Source organism: Pagrus pagrus, assembly GCF_965226575.1.
Source record: "Pagrus pagrus genome assembly, chromosome: 14".
Taxonomy (NCBI): Eukaryota; Metazoa; Chordata; class Actinopteri; order Spariformes; family Sparidae; genus Pagrus; species Pagrus pagrus.
The window spans coordinates 1,188,743-1,212,898 of record NC_140198.1 but is presented as its reverse complement, the minus strand read 5'-3'; the positions used below and the strand labels follow the sequence as shown (position 1 = coordinate 1,212,898).

Here is a 24,156-nt window from a genome sequence, read left to right as displayed (position 1 = left end):
CATTTATTTCTTTGTGATATTTGCAATAATGTTCATTCCCGTCTCACCGAGAGGAAACATGAGCCAGGAGAGAAGTGACCGACCTGTGACGATTCCTGCAGCTCAGCACTTTACTCTTTTCATGTAATGTTTAATAAATGAAGTGACGTCATCAGAATCACTGTCATGTAATTATAGTTGAGTTGAGGGGGCAACACTTTGATGCCCTCCAGTTGTTTTCAGGTGAGTCCCTCCCCGCACGCACCTGATTGGAGCACAGCACCCATCCCCTGCTCTCATTGGCTGCTCCGCGTGCTCACCGTCGCCTGCAGGTAGCAGGTCCATACTTGAGCTCAGGTAAAACCCACCTGTGAGTCAGAACAGAGGAGAGGGAGCGCTGTGGGATTACTCTGAGTGTTCAGCTCCACTTAGAGTCGAAACTCTTTTACGTTCTTATAAAAACACGATTTCACAACAAGATTCATTTAAATTGATCATTTTAATGGCAGCGAGTGTTGGACTGGCCATGAACCCGCCGCACACCGACGAGAGGGCGGTGTTCACGCAGCTGAAGCCGGTGAGGATGTCGGGAGCGGACGGCGCTGAGGACACGTCCGTGTTTGAGGACGTCAAACCCGGGGTGAGAGTCTCCGCCGACCCGCTGAGGACGGCCGGGCTCCGGGTGAACCGGAGGTCCGGCCTGTCCGGGTGTGTGATGCCTGCTGTGTCTTTACCTTCAGTGTCAGGTGTGAACACGGTGCTGCTGCAGCTGCTGCGCTCACATCAGACATGTTGGCTTTTTACTGTTTCAGTACCTGAGAGGAAGCAGCTCACCTGTGCAGGTTAAAGTCCTACAGACACCTGACATGTTAGAAAACGCAGGTGAAGTTCACCTGGTGTGTGTGTTTGGAGCAGCTCTGCAGGACTAATGATTCAAATCCAACTTTATTTGTACTTCTGTCATGTATGAAGACAGATTTATAAGATTTAATGTCTTTAGGCTGTTTTTAGGATTTTATTTGCATCCACACACACACACACACACACACACACGCACACACACACACACACTCACACTGATTGTATTGATTTTAAATATGATATATAATTAATTATTTTTGGTGTGTGAAAACAAGTTATCACAGTTGTTGGTTGTTTGGAGTGAGAGTATGATCCATAGTGAAGTGAACCCTGCTGATTATGTTGCTATTACATGAAGTGCAGCTCTGACACACACATGCACACGTGTCCTGCTCGTTTCTGTGATGATAACCAGCAGAAACTGTTCAGTGGTGAGATGTGATCACATGATGGAGGAGCAGCTTGACTTTTCTCTCGTCCATCATCACATTCCTCTGTAGACCCGTCAGTCAGAGGGAGTCGGTGGAAACCTGCCGCTCTGAAATGTGCCTGAACGAACAGGAAGTAAACTGGTGTCACGTTGTAGCAGGAGCCTGTGTGATGGTCGTGGATCCGTCGTTAAAGGATCAACAACGTCTCACGGCCGCTGCATTAAAGTTAGATGGCTGTGAATTGTTACGATGGTCCTGCGTGATCACAACAGAAACTGGACGCCTCCATTACTGAGCTGAGTTTGGCCTCCTGCCAGGTGTTTGGTAAACAGGCGGCGGACCCCGCCACCTGAGGCTCAAGCCCACAGAGGGTGATTGGTTAAAGATCTGTTTTTCATGTTGGATAGTCTCCTCGGGTGGTGTTGACGCTCGTGGACACCATGTCCTCTTCGTACCTGCGTTCAGTGGCTCGACCTCTGCTGTTGATTTTTATGCAAACGTGGACTGAAGGCGGTCACGTGCTCACGCTGTCTTCAACTGACTTTACTGGCTTCATGACTGGACGGAGAAGCTAAACGACATCTCCACGCTGCAGTCAGACATTTCTATATTTCTGCATGTGTCCAGTTTGATTGCAGTCCTGTAGACAGCGTCACTCACCTGTTTTCTTCTTTTGTCGAGTCGTTAGCTCTTGAAAATAACAATGTCCGTGTGACAGTTGTAGGATTAAGTCTTTCTTTCCTCCGTCTCAGAGAGGAAATATCATTTAATTATGTATTTCAGTTTTAAAATCAAGGAAAATAAACACAAGTGCTCAAATATTCAATCAGAAAGCTAAAAACAGGTTTAACAATAAGTACATTCTGCATGTTAGAGTTGTTTTCATGAAGCTTTTCAATCAATTGTCAACCAATTAAATTAATCTAGTCGATTCATCAGTTCAACTCTGATATCAGCTCGTTATGTGTACCATTTTCTGACAATTTATAAACCAAACAGCTGATCAGTGAATCAAGAAACAGATTAATGGACAGTGTAAACAGTCGTGCAGTCGTCTGTCTTCAGAGTGCTGTAGAGAAACACTGTGTACGCTCGTGCTGCAGATAAAAGTAGGTCACAGATCCTGTCATAAACAGAGAATAAATATTTTATAGCCTTTAATTAACCGGTTGGAGTTCTTGTAGTTTTCACAATGTGATGCAGATGAAATCCTGAACACGAGCACAGCAGCACAACAATTCAAGTCTTTGTCTCGTTTCAGAAGAAAGTCGACTTAATTTCTTCATATTTTATTGTATTTTGATATAAAACATCTCTGAGACAACGAGCTGTAAGTCTCTGCTGTTGTTGTTGGAGACGAACAGTCCAGCACTCAGCTCCTCTCCTGGTGGGTCCGGTTGTACCGCGCAGAGCTCGGTGTTATGCAAAACACGACTTTGTCAGGAACAAAGAAGTCGGGTTAAGTGAAATAGTTGCCCCCTCAGGCAAATGAATACCAATCGCAGCCTGCGAGGGTTTTACCTGACGAGCTCTTGATTCATCATGAAGCACGTTTCTCCAACACATTCCTCACAGATCACAGCTCGCTCTGTCTTCTGCTCTGTCGTTTAGTCTTAAACGACCAGCTTCTCATTCAGGCAGCAGAAAGTGTTTAGGAAGAATCTGCTTCTTGTCTCTGTTCCCTTTCTGTCTTTCTCTCTGAGTCGTGTCTTTGTGTCTTTGTTGGTGTTTTTAAAGAGCGTCTAACTGAGCTGCTGTCGTGACAGCAGTATGTTGCCCGACCTGTCTGAGCAGAGCCCGCATCTCCACAGGTCGCCTGGAGGCAGCGGGGAGGATGATAAAGGCCGACCTCATGAGAAAGTCACAGCAGCAGTGAAAGGCTGACGAGGCTCCTCCAACACTCGTCACATGCAGCTCTCATTATATGTACTAGTGTTTTAGAGGGTTTTAGACCTTTTGAATGTTTCCACAGTTGTTATTAGATGAGCTGATGTTAAAGTCGTTGAAAGTCAAGTGAAATTAAATTTTGGACACTTCAAGTCTCAGAATTTTGATAATTTTTTGGCCACTTGGGAAAATTGCAACGAGCTGTAAAAACCCCACAGTGACATCGTCACCTTTTTAGAAAGTTTTCGTGTCAGCAAAGTTTCCTGTTTACACATCAAGCAGACCCAACATCAGCTCTTCTTTTAGCTCTGTTTTGGGTCTCCACCACCTCCCTGAAGCTAATATCTGAGTCTTTAGCTGCTGAATGCTTCACTTCTGTGTCTGCTGTTTGGTGCTGAGCAGGTTGAGTCATCGATCAGGTACCAGAACGTTTCACTGATAAAAGCTGCTGGAAATGAGGCCGAAATGAAGCAAAACGTGAGCTGAAAGATGCTAAAAAGGGCCGGCAGAGTCAGCTGATAAAACTCTGCAACAACCCGTTTCACATTAAAAATCTGCGAGCTGCGATGTTTCCTTTTAGCGTCACTCGTGAGCATTTTGTGTTCGTGTGTTGAAACAAACCGCAGACACAGTTTCTTAAGGAACAAACTGCAGCAGGAGCTAGAAAATAAAATCCTCCTGCTGAGTTTGGAGATCGACAAGATTATTTAAAAGAGTAAAGTTTCTTTATGTTTAATCTGTGGTGTGTCTGCACTGATCTTACATCACCTGTATGGATTGGATTTACTGATAAGATGCCTCGTCTGTTGCCATGTGACATTTCTCAGGAGGAATGTAGGCGGAAACATTCAATGGAAGAGAAGCGAGAGCTGCAACAGTTTTAACCTGATGATCGACCGAAAGATGAATATTTACTCCTCATCAACATGTTGTGTGATTGTTTTCATGTTGTTTCCTTAGTGTTGTGTCCTTCAGTTTAACTGCATCCTTTTACTTTCCTTCTGAAACAGATCAGGTATTAATCTGCTCACGTACCGGAGCAGTAATGGCAGAATAAGTCACTGATATGAAACCTATTTCCAGATTCTTTTGTCGTTATATCAGCGTTGGGTTTCCTGTCAGACTGAGCACAGACGACAGGAGAAGTTATAGAGTAACTTCACCGTACACATCAAGAGTCACGCCTAATGATTCCTGAAGATCAATACTCAGATATGGTTTCACCTCCTGTTCTTACACCCAGGGATCGGACCGGCACTCGTGATGTTTGACTTCATGTGTCTGATGTCACGTTACGACCCGGCTGAGCCTCTCTACACGTGTCCTGTCACGTCAGTTGATTGTCGTACAGTCTTTCGTCTTTTTCAGCCCCTTGTTGTTGTTTGCGTGCTGCTCAAATGGTTTTTGGTTTGACTAACGATTTGACTTCGGGACAACACGCGCAGCTGATTTGCATCAGAGCAAGTGTCTGCTGGCAGCTGGTCTCCGCCCGCAGCATCCCGCTGATGCTGATGTGAGGAAAACGGATGCGTGTCCACTTATTTGAAACATTGATTTGAATTTGGGAAATTGTGTTTGAGGCAAAAGGAAAGTTCCAGCTTTTACTTTAGTGACTGTGTTGGTCTTGTCTCTGCAGGTATCAGTGATTTGGTGCCACTAAACCCTTTGTGTTGATAACATCCTCTCTGAATGTTGTCAGGTTGCTGTATTTTTCATTATTTAATGTCAGAGACGCGTCAGACAGACACGCTCGACTCAGTTTGTTGACTTTTTACTTGTTGTTTCATTGACATTCAGTCCAAGATTCAGATTGGTCAGAACAATAACTTTAACCAGGTTGTCTTGTATAACTCGACAAACAGACCTGTGTTATTTTTCACTTTATTTCACTCTGTTCTGCATCCAGGTCAGACGCCGTTACTACCACAAATAAAGTTCATCGATAAACATCAACATCAACATCACTTGTGTTTCCTTCAGTTTGTGCAGAGTCATAAAACTGTGGCTGTATTATCTGATTTCTTCAGTATAAAGTGGCTGACAGGTTTTGTTCAGCTGCATCACATCCACACAGAAACAACAAGTGTTCAATATATGATAAATGAGTTTAGAGATTCATCGTCTGATTCACGCTGTTCAGATTGTTTTGTCTGCTGATGTCATCAGTACCCATCATGCCCGGCCGTGTTTCTGTATGAGACATCACACGCCGTCCGCAGACAGTCATCTCCTGCCTGTGGTCTGTAAACTCATCTGCTGAAGCTCCAAATCTCCTCTAATGACTCCACTGTTTACCTCCAGCGTCTGGAAAAACAGAGAAAACAAAGAGGTGAAATCATTCTGTGGTGAGCGGAGACGATCGTAAAGTAGCGTCTCTAATCTGTCGTCCTCGAGTGCCACATCTTTCTTTATTCCAGTTTCATGACATTTAAACGCATCCAGGACTGGAAACACCCCAGCAGTTACTGCAGGCTAAACTCGAGAGGGACCTTTTTTGTTTCTAGAACAAAGACCGACAGAAATAGGACCACACGTGACTCGGAGGTTATTGTTTGGTGAAATAGTTAACCTGATTTTCAGGATGTTTCAGTTCACTTCCAAAGAATTCAGCCACAAAATGATTTCTGTTTACCCAACGATAAAAAGACAAAGACGAGTGTTTGAGACTGTGGAGGAGATGTTGGTTCATGTCACAGCTCACTGCTAATAATACAACTGAAACTGAAGAGTTCTCCTGAAGGAAGTTTTCCCAGAAATGTCGGTCTGTAAACGATTACTGTAAAACATGAAAACGCCCTTAAAGGAAGAGTCCACCCAAAAAGTAAAGTTCAGTCATTATCCCCTCAGATCTTCTCAGACTTCTTCCCAGAGGAGCTGAAGTGGATCGTGTCCAGTTAACTCGTCACCGTCTTGTGAAGCCAAAACATTGGTCCTATCTGTTCCTCCATCAGAGGCCATAAAACTTCACCACGGTCTCAAAGGTCTGGTTTTTTTTAACTCCGATGACCTCGTCATGATTTCTGCTCTGTTGATCCCCAGCGAGTGAAGTCGGGCCCCGCCACTATCAGATCAAGCTTTTTTTATGGAGATCCAAAGACAAATGGCCGCCGTTTCTCTGCATTCCTCAGAGCCATAAAGGAGCAGTGGTGCACAGACGTCTGTTTTACAGCGAGCAGGAGCGTGTGATGAAGACGGTGCAGCTTGTAGCTCGGAGGCTTTTGGGTCGGAGGGGCAGAGACGAGGTTTCAGGGCGGCTGTCGTTGTTTCGTTTCTTTATTCATCCACCGGTTTTTCTCTCGATTGTCGCCAAGTGCTTCTCATGTGGGAGATGTTGTGTCTCTGTTAATAAACTAATCACGACGCTGTACAAATAAAGCTTGATTGATTGAAATTCAGTGTGTTTTAAGACTAATTAAAAACCGTAGATGAGCTCTCTTCTCTGCCCCACAGTAGGCCCATTTAAATACAGATCTGTACGTCAGTTACCATGGCAACAATGAAAGCCTCGACGCATTCAGGTCAGCCCGAAATGAAACCTCGCCTCCTTCATGACTAACAGGTTCGGTTCTGATGTGTGTGGATCGACCAGCTGATTTGACCCGGGGTTGGTTAGAAACGTGAAATTGGTCATCAAATGGTTTTCTTCTGTGTCGGGATGAACAAGTAGAAATGTTTATGAAGATGCCAGTTGAACTTTAGCTTCTGGCCTCAGTGAGCAGAACTGCAACGATCAGTCGATCGCTGTTGATTTTCTTTCGTTTTAATCGATTCAGTCGTTTTTGCAGAAAAGACGTGAAACATTTGTTGGTTTCAGCTTCTTAAATGTGAGAATTTGTCACCTCTGACAGTAAATGAAGAGCCTTTGGGTCTTTGGACTGTTGGTTGGACTAAAAAAGACATTTGATTACCTGAAAATAATCATTAGCTGCTGCTTCGGCTGTGAACATCATGTCTGCTGCATTTTTTCCAGATTCGTGCTGTGGTGTGACAACAAAGTGCAGACGTTTCAGAATCATATCAGCTGCGCTCGACAATAACAAAACTGTGTCAGCAAAAGCAGAAAACATGTTTATTGTAGTGGATTAGTGTCTCACGCAAGCTCTGAGTCTCTGCAGGACAGCGAATGAATGTGAACTGTGATGACAGCGAAGCTCATGATGGAAACAACGTCTCAAACTGAGCTTGTAAACCGGAGCGCAGTGTAAAGTACTTTCTTTGTGTAGTAAATGAGGCTGAAACATCCGAAGGTCCTCTTTAAAGACGGATGTCACACTGGCCCAAAGTGTGGAAACTCCCACTCCGTCCCATAAACCTGAAGTGAACTGATAAGAGCCTGTTTGTTATCAGGCAGAAGGATTCATAGAGGAGCTGTTGTACATGTTCTCCAATTATTAACTGACAAAGTCTCGACCGAAGACGCCAAATAAAACTGTACACGGACATTTTAGATTTTACTTCATCGAACAGTTCGCTGTGAGGTCGCCGAGCCTCGGCGGGCGTTAACATTCCTAACGAGGCGCTTTTAAAAATATGTGCAGGACAAATACACACACACACACACACACACACACACACACACACACACACTGTCTTTGTGAAGCTGGCAGGTTTCCTGTTAGCTGTTAAAATATAATCTGGAAATATGACTTTCTCCTTGAAGTTTGGAGGAATGAGTCAGACTTTTCTGCAAGAACAAAGATTTTAATTTGTCTCTGCAGAGGAGGAACAGGAGGCACATGCTGATTTATGATATTAAAGTTTGTTGCCCGTTGTGACTTTATTTTTCCAGAGGAGGTTTGCAGAGCACGTGTGCAAAGTGCGTGACTTAGAAATGTGTAAATTACAAAGTGTGGTGCAGTTAAACGTTGAGTAAGTTGATGTCTGCCTCAGATTCAGATTCAGGCTGCATGGAGACACAACACTGACGACATCCTTAAGATGTCTCTCTCTGCAAAGTGTCATCTTCACAGTACAGCACAGAAAAAAGGCTAAATGAAGAAGTGTCATTGTGAGAGATGATGCATGCAGCAGAGTGACAGCAGGAGGGATCAGCAGCAGGCCAGCAGGGGACGAGGCCAAGGGCACCCGAGGGTGCCAGCTGCCAGCAGCAGCAGCACAGAGTCTGTTGTGTCCTGACCTGAAAGACACACCGGAGCTCACAGAGGAAACAGAGGGGCTGTTTTTGTTTTCTCCTCAGTAAATACCCGAGACTTTAATTTCACCAGCGCTCAGATTGCACTGATGACAGGGCGGAGCGAGTTCACCGGCGACGAGCGACGTTTATTAGCCCCTCGGGCCCGACTGAGTAACCACACACAGACCGATGCACACAGAGACAAACTGCTGATCGATTACTGATTACTGAGCACTTCGTTTATGTAATATTTACACACATGAAGTGACTGAGGACAGCTATTACCCTCCAAGGTGTGTGTGTGTGTGTGTGTGTGTGTGTGTGTGTGTGTGTGTGTGTGTGTGTGTGTGTGTGTGTGTGTGTGTGTGTGTGTGTGTGTGTGTGTGTGTGTGTGTGTGTGTGTGTGTGTGTGTGTGTGTGTGTGTGTGTGTGTGTGTGGTTGATTGAAACCGGCGCTCTCTGCTGCTTTGTGCGACCTCGAACACATCAGCACCTCGTTAGGTCGTTTGTCCCAAATCAGCGGGTTCAGTCCTCGACCCGTCCGTTCTCTCCCGTGTGTTCGCTGCAGGTTTGTGTTTCTAAGCGGCTCCTTCAGCTCGGGCTCATGAAGAAAAGTTATAATCTCAGTCTGGTGCTTCAGCGCTCAAAACGTGTAGATTATGAAAATATAACATATTAACACTGTAAATGAATCACTCACCACAGTAAACCAGTGTTGACATGATGAGTGGATCTATTGACTGGATATTAAAGGATTCAAAATCTGGTAATTTGATGATTTGCTTCCTGTTTCCCACGCTAGTCAGTATAATACGTATATACATATTTCTGTTTGCCTCCCGTCGTCCTCTCGTCCTCCTCGTTGTCGCTGACGATCAGATTATAGTCTGACAGGTATGTTTGTACCTCGTTCCTCCTTTGTTTTGATGTGGCTTCTTCAGATCACTTCATCAGCCACACCCATGGACTGAACGCTTGTGTGTGTGTGTGTGTGTGTGTGTGTGTGTGTGTGTGTGTGTGTGTGTGTGTGTGTGTGTGTGTGTGTGTGTGTGTGTGTGTGTGTGTGTGTGTGTGTGTGTGTGTGTGTAGTGTCGGTTAGTCGCATGCATCTCTTTTTATCTGTGTACGTTTGTGCATGTGCATTTTTTTGTTGCACATGCATTTAGATATAGTTTGTATGTCGGCTACTTCTTTTGTGTGTGTGTGTGTGTGTGTGTGTGTGTGTGTGTGTGTGTGTGTGTGTGTGTGGTCTCTGCAGGAGATTCTTCATGCGACGGCTCATGCACCTCTAAAGGAGTGACTGTCTGCTTCATAGACTCTGAATGCTAAACACACACACACACACACACACACACACACACACACCAGTTGATCAGGATTAAGACTCCCAACAAAAGAAAAATACCTGCAGTTTATTTTCTCCTGTCCGGTCCTGTTGCTGAAAAACGTCTCTGTGTTGGAACAAAAACACACATTTCCACGCCTCCATCACCTGCTACACAAATAAATCTGATCAGATTTCATTGACAGCTGCGTCTCCCCCGGCAACAAAAGCAAACACCAATAGCTGTCATCACATTTTGATTCTTATATTTTGTATAATTCAGTTTGCTGCGTGGAAACATCAGCTCACCGGAGACAACAGACACACAAACACGTGAAAACACAAATAGTGAAGAGTTTAGTTTGGCAGATAAACGTGTGTTTGTGTTGGACTGAAGCTGATTGACAACATAAGTTTTACAGCCTTCAAGTTGCTTTAACATGTTTTAAGAGGTGCAAGTTTTACTGGCAGGTTTGAGTCACTTTAGATGTGAAAGTTTATTAAACCACTAAATTAAACTGCTGTTTTTTTTTCTGGTCTGTGGTATCGCCTCAGAGTGGTGCATCTGTCTCTATAAACCATCTATATGATAACATCACATCCTTTTCAGACATGTAGCTGCAACCAGATAGTGTGAAGCAGACAGGAAGGTCAGAGCGAGGACTTAGAAACAACTGCAGTGGAGTCGAAGCGAAGAGGTCTGTGTCTGTATTGAGATTTTTTAAGGTTTTCCCTTTTCTTTACTTTAGTCTATTAGCAAGGGACAAGACTTTAGTATGAGCAGCAACCATACACAAAAACAGTTAAAGATCAATGATAAATACACGCGGCAGGTGCTAACTAGCCTGCAGGCTAAAGGAGCAACATCCCTCCGCAGCTGTTCCTGGTTTGTCGGGGCAGCGAGCTCCGCTGGGAAACAGGACTGTGAGGCATGAAGGAGGGGAGGTTGGTGGAGGGATGGAGGAGGAAGTCCTGGTACCAACTCGTCTCCAACTTCTCTTCTATCCTCTCTGAATAGTTCTCTGTTAACTCTCAATTACATTTACATACATTTATTTATTTTGTCTTTATGAACTGAGGATTGGGTGGAACATGTCACAGCCACCTTATCTCCGTCTGCAGCTCATTCATCTCACAAAATAATGACGGCAGTTAAACAAATACTCTGTTCATGTCGATGTTAAACAAATATGGCACCAAACAGAAGCTGCTGCTGCCGTGGATGCTTCTGCTCTTACAGTTGATCATTTGGCTGAATTTAAGGTGTTTTTACCCACAGAAACGTCAAATCAAATCATATTTATTGTCATTTTCAAGTTTCCGTTTTGCTCCAATCAACAATAAAGAAATTACTATACGGAGAAAGTCAACGGAGAAGAATGTACCAAGCTGCACTGTGTTGTCTAGACAGCTGGATTTGTAGTTTAAACAGCAGCAGTCCTGGACACACCTCAGTGATCAGGCTGTTATCTTCACCTGTGACTGAAACAGGTTCCTCCTCCTCCTCTCGTTTAAACCTAAAGGTTTGGTAAGACATATGGAAAATCACTGAGTGAAGAAGATGGAACAGGTTCTACAGAACAAGGTCCTGTTGTTCACCCAGTCAGTCTTCTTTACATGTGTCAACCGTCTCTGTCCTTTGTGTCTTCTCAGACTCAGCTGGAGTTGGACAAATATCTCCCTCAGGCCAGCAGTTCCCTCCTGAGTCTCCCGACCGACGCTGGTGACAAGAAGTACAGACGAGAGAGCGCCTCCGTGGTGGACGAGTACTTCTCCGATGACAAACCTTCAGCCCCTTACAGCGTCAACATCAACGTCATCCTCCCCAGCACCAACCACCTCCGCACAGGCCTCTACCGGACCAACACCAAGACCCTGACGCCGCAGCAGATTAAGATAGAGCCTGGGCTGGAGGTGCCCTGCTCCATCTCCACCAGCACCACCCAGGCCCTGCCGGACTTCACCTCCGTCTTCAGCGTGCCGCCTGTCATCAACAACGTCTTCATCAAACCAGACATGAGCTCTGGAGGAGTGAGTGTGTCTGCAGGCTCCCAGCAGCAGCAGCCGAACCTGGACACAGAGCTGCACATCGGCCCCCCGGCGCCCCAGCAGCAGATCTACCACATGCCCATCACCAGCGGTGCCGACCTCACCATGACTCTGTCCCACAGCAGCCCGTCTGCACACGGCTCCACCGGCGGCAGGACCATGCTTAACCTCGGCGGCGTCGCAACAACAACCAACGGCACCTACATGCTGGCGGAGCACCACCTGCAGCAGCACCACCACCAGCACCACGGTTACTACCAGGCCTCTCCAGCCAATGCCGCCCATCACACAGCGCCCCACAGTCTGCCGCCCTCGCCCCCAAACTCTCAGCCAGGCAGCCCAGACGGGCAGGCAGAGCTGCTCAGCTTAGCACCACACGCTCCACCTCCGTACCAGCAGCGTCTGGGAGGGATCAAGCTGACGGGCTTATCTCCACACGCTCTGCTGATGACACACGGCCAGGGAGTCCTGACAGGTCCAAAATACAACAGGCGGAACAACCCCGAGCTGGAGAAGAGGAGGATCCACTTCTGTGACTACCCAGGTACGATAAAAGAATAAATGTCAGCTGAAGCCAACAGCTGTTGCACTGTTTTCCTTTGGTTAGAGGACTGATGGTAGTCGGTCATAAGTTAAAAGACATGTGACACAGCAGTCCCGTGTTCAGACGGTGACGATTGTATCCTGGCTTCAGTCTTGGTTGCAGAATCGTGACACCCTTTTAAATCACATTATTCTCTGAGTGTCGGGACAGATTGAAAAGAGGATAAAACAAGCTGACTTGCACTGAAATTAAGTTCAGTGGCAGCATCTTTTCTTTCACCTGCTGCAAACACCGTCCACTCTCTCCACGTGATCAGACGCAGAATCACTTTGCACATGTTATAAGATGCCACAGCTCCAAGCAGCTTTCAGCGTGCAGCTGACGAGATGTGTGCGATGCAACCTGACGGCGAACCCGTCTCCTGAGATGACACACGTTGGCGATGCTACACTTTGCCTCTGCACAGGTTTCACTGATCATGACTCAGGCAACATACAGAACAATAGGCAATCTAATATCTGCTCAAATAAACCACGAGTAAATATTGAAGAGCTACAACTGAACAGTGTCGTTACATTTTTAACACTCAGCAGCTGGAGCTCTGCAGGACGTTACAACAGTTCGCTCCATAAACAACTAATGAAATCAAGTCCCAACGAGTTCGAATTTCTTTCTACCAGAGTCACTGTTGTGCCAGTACACAAGAGAACAAACGTAAATCTGTCAGTACAGCTCTTCAGCCGCGTTTTGAAAAATAAAAGTAATTTTTTCTTGTAATTGTAATTTTTTGTAAGAGCGCCAGGAAGTCCAGGAACCGTCCTGCCTCTGCATTTTTTTATTTTTAGTTCGATATGGTCCATTTGTCCTGAGATAACCTTTCTGTCCACCTGGCTCATGAAGTTTTTCTGTGATTTTCTTTTCAGGCTGCACCAAAGTTTACACAAAGAGCTCTCATCTGAAGGCTCACCAACGGACGCACACAGGTAAGAAAACACTGGCTTTAAACACAGATGCTGATGTGAGAGGAAATATTCAGCTCACAGATGTATTCACTGTTTCTGTCCAGCATCCATCCATCACACTCTCACTCTGTCACCATCAGCTCAGAGTTCAGTTGGCTTCAGGTTATTTATTTATCTGCTGCATATTTTGTCACATCGCCAGTTTCGATCCACCCTGTAACTATAATAAAGAACACAATGAAAAGGAAACACAACATAAGGCAACATCAGTTTGCTCAAGAGTTTTTTTTTTGTTTTTTTCTTCCTCCATGTTGAAACATGCTCGTACTCGTCCACCGAGCTTCCCCCGAGAGAGAGAACAAAGAAGGGAGGGAGGAGGGGAGGATGAAGGAAAGAGGAAAAAATAGAGGGAAGACACGCAGTTAAACGAAGGCCAAACCAGTTACTCCTGCTTTTCAGTCCCCTTTCAGGAGGATGGAGGAGGAGGAAGGTGGAGGGTTTGCAGAATGGTGGGGGGGGTTTCAGTGTGTTTCCCCTCTGTAAGATGACACCTGTGGACTCGTAGCAGCCTCAGACCCGACGTTTGGAGATTTACTCATGCGATAAAACGCTGCAGAGCTCCTCCGGTGTGACGACAGTGACGGAGAGAAAAGAGCGAACACGTGAACGAACGAGTAAATAGAAACAGAGCTCTCTCTGTGGTCATAAAGAGATAAGATGAAACTTTATGGAGGCCGGTGGGGAAGTTGGGTTGTTGCAGCAGCAGGATGCAGAAAGACAAATAGACTGTAAAATATGCAGTGAGAAGAGTAAACAACACAATACAATAAGGCAGTGAGAGGAGAGAAATTAGACCGGGAGGGAAATGTGTGGAGCACACTGAAGGTTTGTAACCCAGTGAGCAGAGTAAATGTTCCTGCAAACCACAGATATGTTGCTCATGGTTAGATTCAGGAACAAAATCCAGTTTGTTAGCGTGAGGAAAACATCCACAAACACGGCTGGAAACATCCTGATAACTAACAAAAATATCTGGTTTTGTTGCCACACTGGGTTCAAACTCACAAATGTTGAAACACAGTCTTGAACAGTGGTGTCTGGCTTGGCTGCTTTTTGCCTTGCTACCGCCATCCGCTTCATCTCCGAACATGATTGCGGCTCATATACATTTAATGTGAACATGTATGACATTTACAGATTTTAATGTATCCACGGTTTGCAGGAACATAAAAATGCTACCTTTATTCTGGAGGCTGGTCAGAGGTTAGCATGTTTCAATCATCAGCTTCTCCTTGATGAAAGCCGCAGACACTCCGGTTCCGGTTCTTTGATGAAAGTCCCGGATCACGAAACTGAAACGTGTCGCAGCGTGTCCAGTTTGTATGAAGACAAAACGATCTGATTTACTCATGCTGGTCAGTTATGAGTTGATAGACGAGCTTTACTTTACAAAACCAGGCTTGTTGAGGCTTGCTTCACATCCAGTTTCATGATGACTCACGAGTCAGAAATGTTGAACTGACTGTTGAACTGAACTGCAGGGATGATCCAGCAAATCAGGCAAAATTAAAACCCTAACGCCAGTGTGGGCGTGAACTAGATCTCATTATTGTGTTTCTCTTTAGAAATCCTGCACATATTGTGATTTTGGTGAATATTTGTCTCCCGTCCAAACTGATTCATTTCCTGACCGTGGAGTTCCTCAAGGCTCTTTCCTTGGTCCCCTTTTTATTTTGTATTTTTGTGCCTTCTCCAGGATAAATCATCCCAAAGTCCTCTTCTTCTTTTTTTTCCACCGTTGTAGTTAACATGCGGCTCAATGAACTTCTGATGTGAAGACTTGGTCATTTCTGGCTAATAATCAAATATTAGATAAAGATCAAAAACTTGTTCTGCTCACTGACTTCTGACGTCTTACACGTCTGTGTCTGTCCGACTCGAGTCGCCACACTTCCACAGATTTGATTGGCTGCTGACATGACGTGAGATGAACTACAACACCTGCAGTTGGTCTGTGAGTTTCCTGAGCCGCTGTGCAGTAAAAGCTCAACACGCTGCGCCGGCAATCCTCAGATCGCCTCCTGATTAAAGTAGTCCGGCCTGTTTGCATCACCTGTAAATGGTTTCTAAATGTAGGTCGTTTTTATTTTCACTCTCTGACTTGTAGAATTATTCGTGCGTTATCTTCTCCAGGATTGATTAATGCGGCTCTCTGTTTGCCTACTTGAGTGGTGAAGCCTGTTCACACCTTCAACTTATACAGACCTCTGCAGCCGGTCTCCTACACACTGCAAACATGAGAGATAACATGAGCTGCATTACATCGGCTCTCAGTTGATTCTTAATACCTGTCTGCAGGTAATAATTATTAATTCTGTTATTATTCCTCACGTAGATGCTTAACATAGATTTCTTGCAGCCATGTTCACATTCGACAGACAGTAAGTCAATATTTAATTTAACAATTAATCAGTTGGTTTTCATGATGATAAGAAAAACAAAACCGTCCGAGAGCCGAGCTCATACTGACATTTCGTATTTTGTCAGACCAACAGTCCAAAAGTCTTAAAAACAATAAAATCCTCACACTTAAGAAGCTGAAACCACCATTTTTGCTCGTTGCCTCTCTCGTGTGTGTCCATCTGTGCATGTAGCTTTGTGTAAAACAGCCAGGCGGAGCATTTCTATACCTCCATGTCATCATTGGGTACAAAGTAATTATCTACATGTTGCATCAACTCTCGTGTCGGCTGAGAATCTTTAATGTGGTGAAACGTCCTCCATGAGTTATGTCTGTTTCAGTTCACTGGAAATGAGATGTGACCTTTTTTTTTCCCTCCAGGCGATCGTATCAGGAAGTTGTGCTTGTCTGTGTGTGTGTGTGTGTGTGTGTGTGTGTGTGTGTGTGTGTGTGTGTGTGTGTGTGTGTGTGTGTGTGTGTGTGTGTGTGTGTGTGTGTGTGTGTGTGTGTGTCAGTAAGGATCCTTCTCATTTTCTTGCGACCTACTTTTCAAAGCTTTATCTGCTCTAATCTCCATAATAAAAGGAGCCAAGGTTTTCATTTAGAAATCCTGCTGACTGCAAAGATTAGTTAACGTAGCAGGTGATTAGCTGCTGCTGTCTGTCAGGACCGAGTGTGGAGTTGCTCCATGGAGGATTTGAAAACCTTTTTGTGTTGAGCCTCTCTTCAAACCCTGAGCTTCTGCAGGTTGCTGTGGTTTTTCCTCCCACAGGTCAGAATCTGGCAGGTTAGCACCTTTATGATCAGAGTCTGGTGTGTTTCCTGCGGCCCACACAGTGCAGGCTGGCTCACGTCTGATGCATGAGACACCGGTTCAGAGTCGTGTTACGGACCTCTTCAGATCAGCCTCATTAATCCACTCGTCTTCACATTCGACCAAATATTTGGGAGTTTTGGTGAAACTGTTATCTGCAGGCGAACAGGCTGAACAGGATGGCAGAGCGGCCATCGCTGTTACATAACGACACGTGGTGGAATGTAACCGAGTACTTTTACTTAAGTACTTTTACTTTGACATTTTATGCCACTAAATACTTCAACTTCACTACATTTTCAAAGTTTCATTGTACTTTTTACTGCTACACATTCATTTGACGGCTGGAGTCACACATTAATATACAGATTAAGATTTTACCTATAAAACCTATTAATTCAACAATTAGTCGATTAATCAAGTAGTCAATCAAAAGAAAATGAATCTGCATCACGCAAAAAAATCAAACATTGTCTGGTTCCAGCTTGTGAAACGTGAGGATTCACTGTTTTTTACAGTTTTTTGACATTTTATAAACTGAGTGATTAACAGATTTAAGGATGTCACAATATCAGATTTACAATAACTATATTATCATGATGTCTATAGAAATTTTGGGGAAAAAATGCTAGCTATCAAATTCAGTCTTTAACCTTGTTTACTGAGTGTTTCGTCTGTTAAATACGAGTGCAGGGAGGCGGAGAGAGTCTGTGACCAGAGCTGTAAATATACAAAAACAATAATTACTATCAACATTTTGAATGGAAAGGCAACCAGATGAAGTCATAAACAAAAGATGCACAAGGACAAATGTTCCCTGGATTATTCTGATGATGTAATCGTTAACATGACATCAGTACGTCATTTTTTAATATCCGATGATTATCACGATATTGTGACAGCCCTGGATGAACCAATCGATAATGAAAATAACAGTCGTGTAAAAACAAACGGATGAATAAACAAATAACATATAATAAATCAATGTGTGATAATATAACTGTGTCTAAATGTAACGGAGCCGTCAGGTTGTCGGTTTGAATCCTTGTAGCAGCTTCGATGACGAGCGGCCATGTTGACGTTCATGTTGTTGGAGAGCGTCTCTATCTTTGGTCACAACAACCCGGCCCTCCCTCTGGTCCGGGGGGTCCAGCCTTGACCGTGGCCTCAGCAGCCGTTTGAACTCTGCACATTGACTTTTGTAGTAATTGTGTTAGTACGTGTGTGTGTGTGTGTGTGTGTGTGTGTGTGTTATCAGCCTGATTAGGGAACCCTCCAGCCCTCTTCACAAACACTCAGCGATAAAGCTGAGAGGTCCACAAAGACTTTATGGGCGTCCTGCAGGGAGAAGTGTTTGTTCTTTGACTCAGTAAAACCCGGAAGAGCCCGTTTCAGAGTGTCGTTAACACACTGCTGAGGTTTCATACCGGACTGTGTGTACGTGCTCCAGGCATGAATGTCAGAAAGACTTTGTGTCTTTTGGAAGTTTTTTTATTTTTCAATCATATTATTATATAATCAGGAGGAGTTATTACGTTTCCATGCAGCAGGTTCAGCATGTCAGAGCAGCGTTGTCTCGAGGTTTGAGGCAGATTCAGGTGGCAGTTTAGTTTTTCAACTACAGAAGCTCATTTTCTCATCATTATTATCACATCTGTGTACAAATAGTTGATCAAGTCAGAGCAGATAATAAATGAAGAACAGCGGAAAAAGCTTAAAGACATAACGAGTTGAAGACGTCCACTGAGGACCCACCTGCTCCGTCTGAGCCTTATGATAGTGGGGAAAACACCGTCAGAGCCTTCCAGCCTCCTATAGAGTAAATATATACGTTCCTCTGACGGCAGCCGGCAACAAAAGCTTTCTGTCCCGAGTGACGGATGATGTCGCTGTTAAACTGCCCGTACACTCTGAGTGTGTACAAGAGAGTGTGTGTTTGCCGATTGTGGTTTATGATGTTTATTATGTATTCATACATGCACCTATTAGTGTGTGTGTGTGTGTGTGTGTGTGTGTGTGTGTGTGTGTGTGTGTGTGTGTGTGTGTGTGTAGATGTGTGTTTGCTCATTTCTAATCGGCCACCTGATCAAACAGTTTGTGTCTGTGGTGAATAAATGCCTCTGAAGGCTTTTTGAGCGTTGATGGCTGTTGGTGCTCAGAGAGCAGCTCGGTGTGCTGACCCGTCAACACCAGAATCATCCTGACAGTTAACACGCCTCCGACTGCCGGACTAATTTTCCTATTTTCCAAAAGGAGAGAAACTGATGACGAGCTCAGTCGCTGATGATATCAGAACTTTAAACTTCCAACTCGTCAAATACAGACGCGTTGGGTTTCTAAGACGGGTCGGCCACAATCCCAAAAATCTACTTGTCTTACATTTAATAAATATATTTTTTATTCCAGGTTAGTAAAAGTTAGATTTTTATTATATACGTGTGATGTTGGACACTTTTGTGAAAGTATTTTAGTCAGTTTTGACAAAAAGCAACTCAGGATACAACGATTGTAGATTTTGAGAATTATATAATTTTATATATAAAAAAACAACAACACATTTTATTCAGAGGTTGTTTCTTGTGTGTTCCCACAACATTTCTACAAGTAACTGAATAATACAGTACAAAATAATCCACAAACAGTCGGGTCAGAGTTCAGTTTTGGTGGAAATGAAATTGTAAAAAGTGAGAAAATCTTCTGCTGAGCATTAAAATGATACGACGCTCCTTTTTCCTGCTTTGTTGCTGTTAGTTTACGTTGAACCAGAATCTAATATAACAAACCAAACTGCCTCTGGTTTCAGAGTGAGAGCAGTAATACGTATTGTAGCTGAGCTTCAGATACAAAACTGTGATTAGTAGTTAAAACATTTAGTTCAGTCTGAGGTGGTCAGACGCTTCATGAGGAGCATAAAAAGATGGTTTTCAGAGAGGACGCTGGTGTTAACGGACACACGAGTGCTGCTTCAGTGAGCGTTGACGAGCACCTCACTGCTGCTTCACACTAAATCAAAGCACGTTTAGATGGATGGAGCTCTTCACGTCCTGGCAGCTCGTTGAGGAATATCTCTGTTTGTTCTGTGTCATGTGTCGTATTTCACCGGCCTGTTTGCTAACTCGGGGGGATAATGGTCTCAGAGAGGCGGCTGTGCTTTTGACCCCGACAGCGCAGCTATAGAGCAAAACCAAACACACCTGCGGCTCGAGAGCCTCCACCTTTCATACGGAGACATTTGTAGTCGGCCTCGGCACACACGTCAAGAGCAGGTCACTCCAGGAGCAGGATATACGAGGCTCTGGTGGAGCTGGAGAGGGGAGGGTTGTATTGTTTCTGTGTGAATGTGTAAAACTCTCAGAAACACACGATCGTAATCTTTCTGTTGATCCTTATTTTTCTGTTCTCCTGTCACCTGTCACCTCTGTGCTCTTTGGACCACGTCGCTCTGCTAATAGCTGTCACCCAGTGATTGATGGTCAATAGTAGAAGTTATCTAATCAGCACTAACGGGGCCCGCGCTGGTAATGAGCAGTTGATGACCCGAACAGCCAGAGACAGTCAGCCTCGCTCCTCCTGGCTGATAGCAGAGTTTCCTGCAGGATTTTCAGTCGAGGACGCGACTTAGAAGGAAGATTCTGTGGCATTAAAAGACATAAAATGAGGATTCATTTTAGTCCTTGTTGGAAAAAAACGACGATCCAGAACATTTTCTTCTTGAGGAATCTGACTGTTATCGTCTCGTCTGTTTGCCTCTCATCGATCGTCAGACATTAATTTCACCTCGACCATAAAGATGACATTATTTTCCCGCTGTGTGCGTCGCAGCCTCTGTGTTGATGATTAGCTCGCTGTGTGGCAATAACACAGAAGTGTCAGTGTTTGGGTGGGGAGGAGATTTACTCTGCACGTTATTCTTCAGTTCTTTTACACGTTCTCTCTTTTCAAACCTGCTTATCCAGAACTACATTATGATTATATAACAACCAGATATCAGAAAAGTAGAAAGTACAAAGAGCTGGACGGATATTCTGTTATATTGACTTTTATTGGACGATATGTTGTCCTAGAAATAATTGTGATAAAGATTATTATTGTCATTTTGACACCATTTTATGCCACTGATATAATGATTACATAATATTAATAATAAGGTCCTCTGTTCATTCAAGTGAAGACGTGAAAATCTCTTTCTATTGATGATGATACTTTCATATTATTTTAAGTTTAGCAAACATTTGTAATTGTTGTTTGTTTCTGTTCAACGGCAAAATCTCAACTCTTCTATAGAACCGCAGTCTTCAGCTCTCACTCCACTGTTACCATGAAATGACAAACGGAAAAATAAAGGTGACGCAGCGTTAACTCGGATGAAATAAAGTTTAAAGTCTTAAGGAACTAATTTTAATGGCTAATCATTAGAAACAGAAACCAGAGAGTCTGAAAGGACAAAAAAAAAAAACAATCCTACAAGTGAAAAAACCTTGCAGTGTTTTTTTATTGATTTATAATTTTTAATCTAAAACTTGCATTTTGTAGTTGATTAACATGCATTAGGGTTAGCATTAGCATTAGCATGCAAGACTGAATCATGGTGTTCGCCTGCACAGCAGATACATAATTGTTTGGCTCAGCGACCAGCAGCAGAACTGAACTCAACATTATGAAACAGATTAAAAATATTTTAAAAATGTCATATGATAGTTGTTGTAATATGTCCTGAACACTGCTGACAGCCCGTCCTCGTCTGTGTCCTGCAGGTGAGAAGCCGTACCGCTGCACGTGGGAGAACTGCGACTGGCGCTTCGCCCGATCGGACGAGCTGACCCGACACTACCGGAAACACACCGGAGCCAAACCCTTCAAGTGCGTCGCCTGCAGCCGCTGCTTCTCCCGCTCCGATCACCTGGCCCTGCACATGAAGCGCCACCAGAACTAACCCGGACAAGACCTGTACATACCAACACACACACAGACACACACAGACAGAGCAGTGTCCAGACACGACAACCAGCTGATCCAGGAACAGAACCGTGAACAGATACAGAACCGAGATCATCTCAGATTCCCTCTGTGAAAACATGAAACTAGAATCTTGATCCTGGCTTCATCCAAAATTTGCAAATTACTAACATTTTTTGCCTCAATTGCAAATTTCAACATAAAATTCAACTTGTAATACAAAAACACAAATGTATTGACTAGTTATATCTGCCTGTGGTGTCTCTTCTGGTATCAGTTTCTTATAGAGGCGGGAAAAGTATGACCAGACCGTTGCAAACAGAACTTTAGCATCATTTAAAGTTACTCCAGGTTCTCGATTGCTCCTCTCTGACATGAAACCGGTCGTCTGCTCTCAGTCGACGGTGTTTGCTGAAGTCTTAACGGCAGATTAACGAACGTCCGGGACTCAGAGGTGATTTTGGTGTCTGTCCTCGTCACTGAACACAAAACACACTCACACACACTCGACATGACATGAACTGTATCGTCAGCCTCCTGTGAAGCATTTAGGACTGATTTCATCCTGGAAATACTTCCTTCTGCTGCCATCACCATCATCATCACCATCACCATCATCATCATCATCATCATCACCATCATCATCATCACTGTCTTTTATCATTTTGAGGTATGAACTTTCAAGGAGACGTGGAAGCGTTCTTCCCTCCGTCCTGCCTTTTGTAAATACTTGTTAATATATAAGATATGTGTGCGTATGTGTGTAAAAATACAACGAATGTATTGAGATTTATACTTGACTTTTTTTTTTTTTTAACATCAGATGTTAATAATACGAGTGGATGTTGAAACTTCCCTGAGATAAAATCTCCTTGAAGAGTAAACAATCAGAAAGCTCTCTATGGAAAAGTTAATAAGCACAGGAGCTACCTGTCGAGCGCCGACGGCCCCGACGTTTGCCAATGTTTGTATCCATGACATTACCCGTTGCCGTAGCGACCGAGCTCCTCTGACGACAGTTTGCGGTTTGCCTGCAGTTTCTATTCAGCGCTGAGTTTTTTTCCCTCTTCTGTTTTTTTTTTTTTTGTTCAACACTTCAGCTCAGGAAGACGGAGACGGCTGGAGCGACCGGTTATGTAATCACTCCTGATGATTGTACTGTGCAGAGTCGATGCTGTTAACCGGACGGGTTAACGTTCACGTTGATTGCACGACTTTATTTGTCAGTTGTGGCTCCGCGCCCAACAGGAATCACAGGAGGAGGAAATGTGTTGCTCAGTACATTCGACCAGTTTGATTACATGAGCTGAATCAAGATATGACTGAATAATCTCCCCACAGCTTCAATTAGTTTAAAACAAGTTTAAATTAGAAAAAAGTAGCATCACAATAAGAAAGGCTTCATTTGTAAATCTAAATCTTCCAATTCTATTTAGTTATGAATGTCTTTGAAACATTATTCACTCTCACAAACACGACTCTGTTCAAGTTTGTCACAATAACTGAAATTGAAAAGTCTTCCAGTGGAGCGAGCGATCAATAATATCTAGAAAATCCTGAATTTCCCTTCATTTTACAATCCAACATGAAGCATGAAGCCACGCCCACTCCTGATGTCACTACAGCCCGCTTTATGTTTTATTTTTAGCGCTTTGTGCTGCGAGTGAGGAAATAAAGATGACACGATGTGGTGACGCGAAGGTTTCATTAATACAAACAGATGAATGTCCTGCAACTCATTTTTAATGCTGATGTAAAGTCTCGTAGTCCAAGAAACATTTCTGGAGCTTCACATAAAATATCTCTGAACAGCTCGTCTGTGATTTAAGTCTCCAGAAGCCCCGAGATCCCAAATTAGGCTGAAATCTTCGCTGCAGCTGCTAAGCTAAAAGTGTTAGCGTGCACCTCGTCTGAAGTGGATGCACGAGCTCTCATCAGGTTGTGATCTCTTCTCTCCTGCAGACTGAGATCACAGCAGACGAGCTGTTCGGAGACGCCTGATGTTTAAATCATCTCCAGCTGCTGCAACTCTGTTTTACTGTGAAGCTCCAGAAATGATTCGCGAGATTAACGTTTATTTTCATCATTAACGTTTAGCTTGCAGCTGCTCCACAAGAGGGAGCTGTTCGGTCATCTACACCTGCTGACCGGCACCACCTACAGGACAGGAATGTAACGGCAGCAGCACTTTGTCGCTGCAGCTGGACGACGCTGACAGGTTGTTTTTTCTGTTTGTCCTTTAAAACCACAAACTTTACGAGCAGAGTCTCAGACTAGATGTTTTTAATTGTCACACAGGTTAAACAGCGTAGGGACGTTTCTTGATTGATTTTATGATCGCTGCACCCACCTGGCTCTCCATGGAAGTTACCGTGAAACATTGATTGACCCAGACTGTCCACTGTGTGATCATTTAGAGGAAACACTTCCTGTTATTTCAACACTACGTACGATTGTTTTATTTTCTAAAATTTCTTCCAGAGGAAACGAGTTCTCCTGTGTCTCTCCAGGAGGGAGCGCTGACCACCCACTGTGTACAGACCTGTAGTTTTAACAGAAGACGCTGTAAATATTTGTTTGGTTTTATTTCCTATTTTAATATTAATATTTTTCTTTTTTTTTTTAAGTAAAGGGATCTTAGAAAATGTTAATTTTGTTTTGATACTGTTCATGTGTGTGAGAATTTATGTACAAATTGATGAGAACAACAATGGTGTATTTTTTTTGTTTGTGCAAAATAAAAAAGGATTCATA

At 43.9% G+C, this 24,156-nt stretch overlaps 1 protein-coding gene across 1 annotated transcript; it reads left to right on the top strand.

The window, feature by feature from the left end:
* Nucleotides 1–382: 382 nt before the first annotated feature.
* klf5l (Kruppel like factor 5 like) lies at nucleotides 383–24,156 on the top strand. The gene is made up of 4 exons (XM_084372943.1): nucleotides 383–619; nucleotides 11,270–12,209; nucleotides 13,133–13,192; nucleotides 21,201–24,156. Exons 1-4 carry the CDS (start codon nucleotides 482–484, stop codon nucleotides 21,377–21,379), a joined length of 1,317 nt encoding a protein of 438 aa, XP_084229069.1. The 5' UTR covers nucleotides 383–481; the 3' UTR covers nucleotides 21,380–24,156.

Coding starts and splice junctions, on each gene's coding strand:
- klf5l (XM_084372943.1), top strand. CDS start 482: ATGGCAGCGAGTGTTGGACTGGCCATGAACCCGCCGCACACCGACGAG. Junction 620..11,269: donor TTGAGGACGTCAAACCCGGG/GTGAGAGTCTCC, acceptor GTGTCTTCTCAG/ACTCAGCTGGAGTTGGACAA. Junction 13,193..21,200: donor TCACCAACGGACGCACACAG/GTAAGAAAACAC, acceptor TGTGTCCTGCAG/GTGAGAAGCCGTACCGCTGC.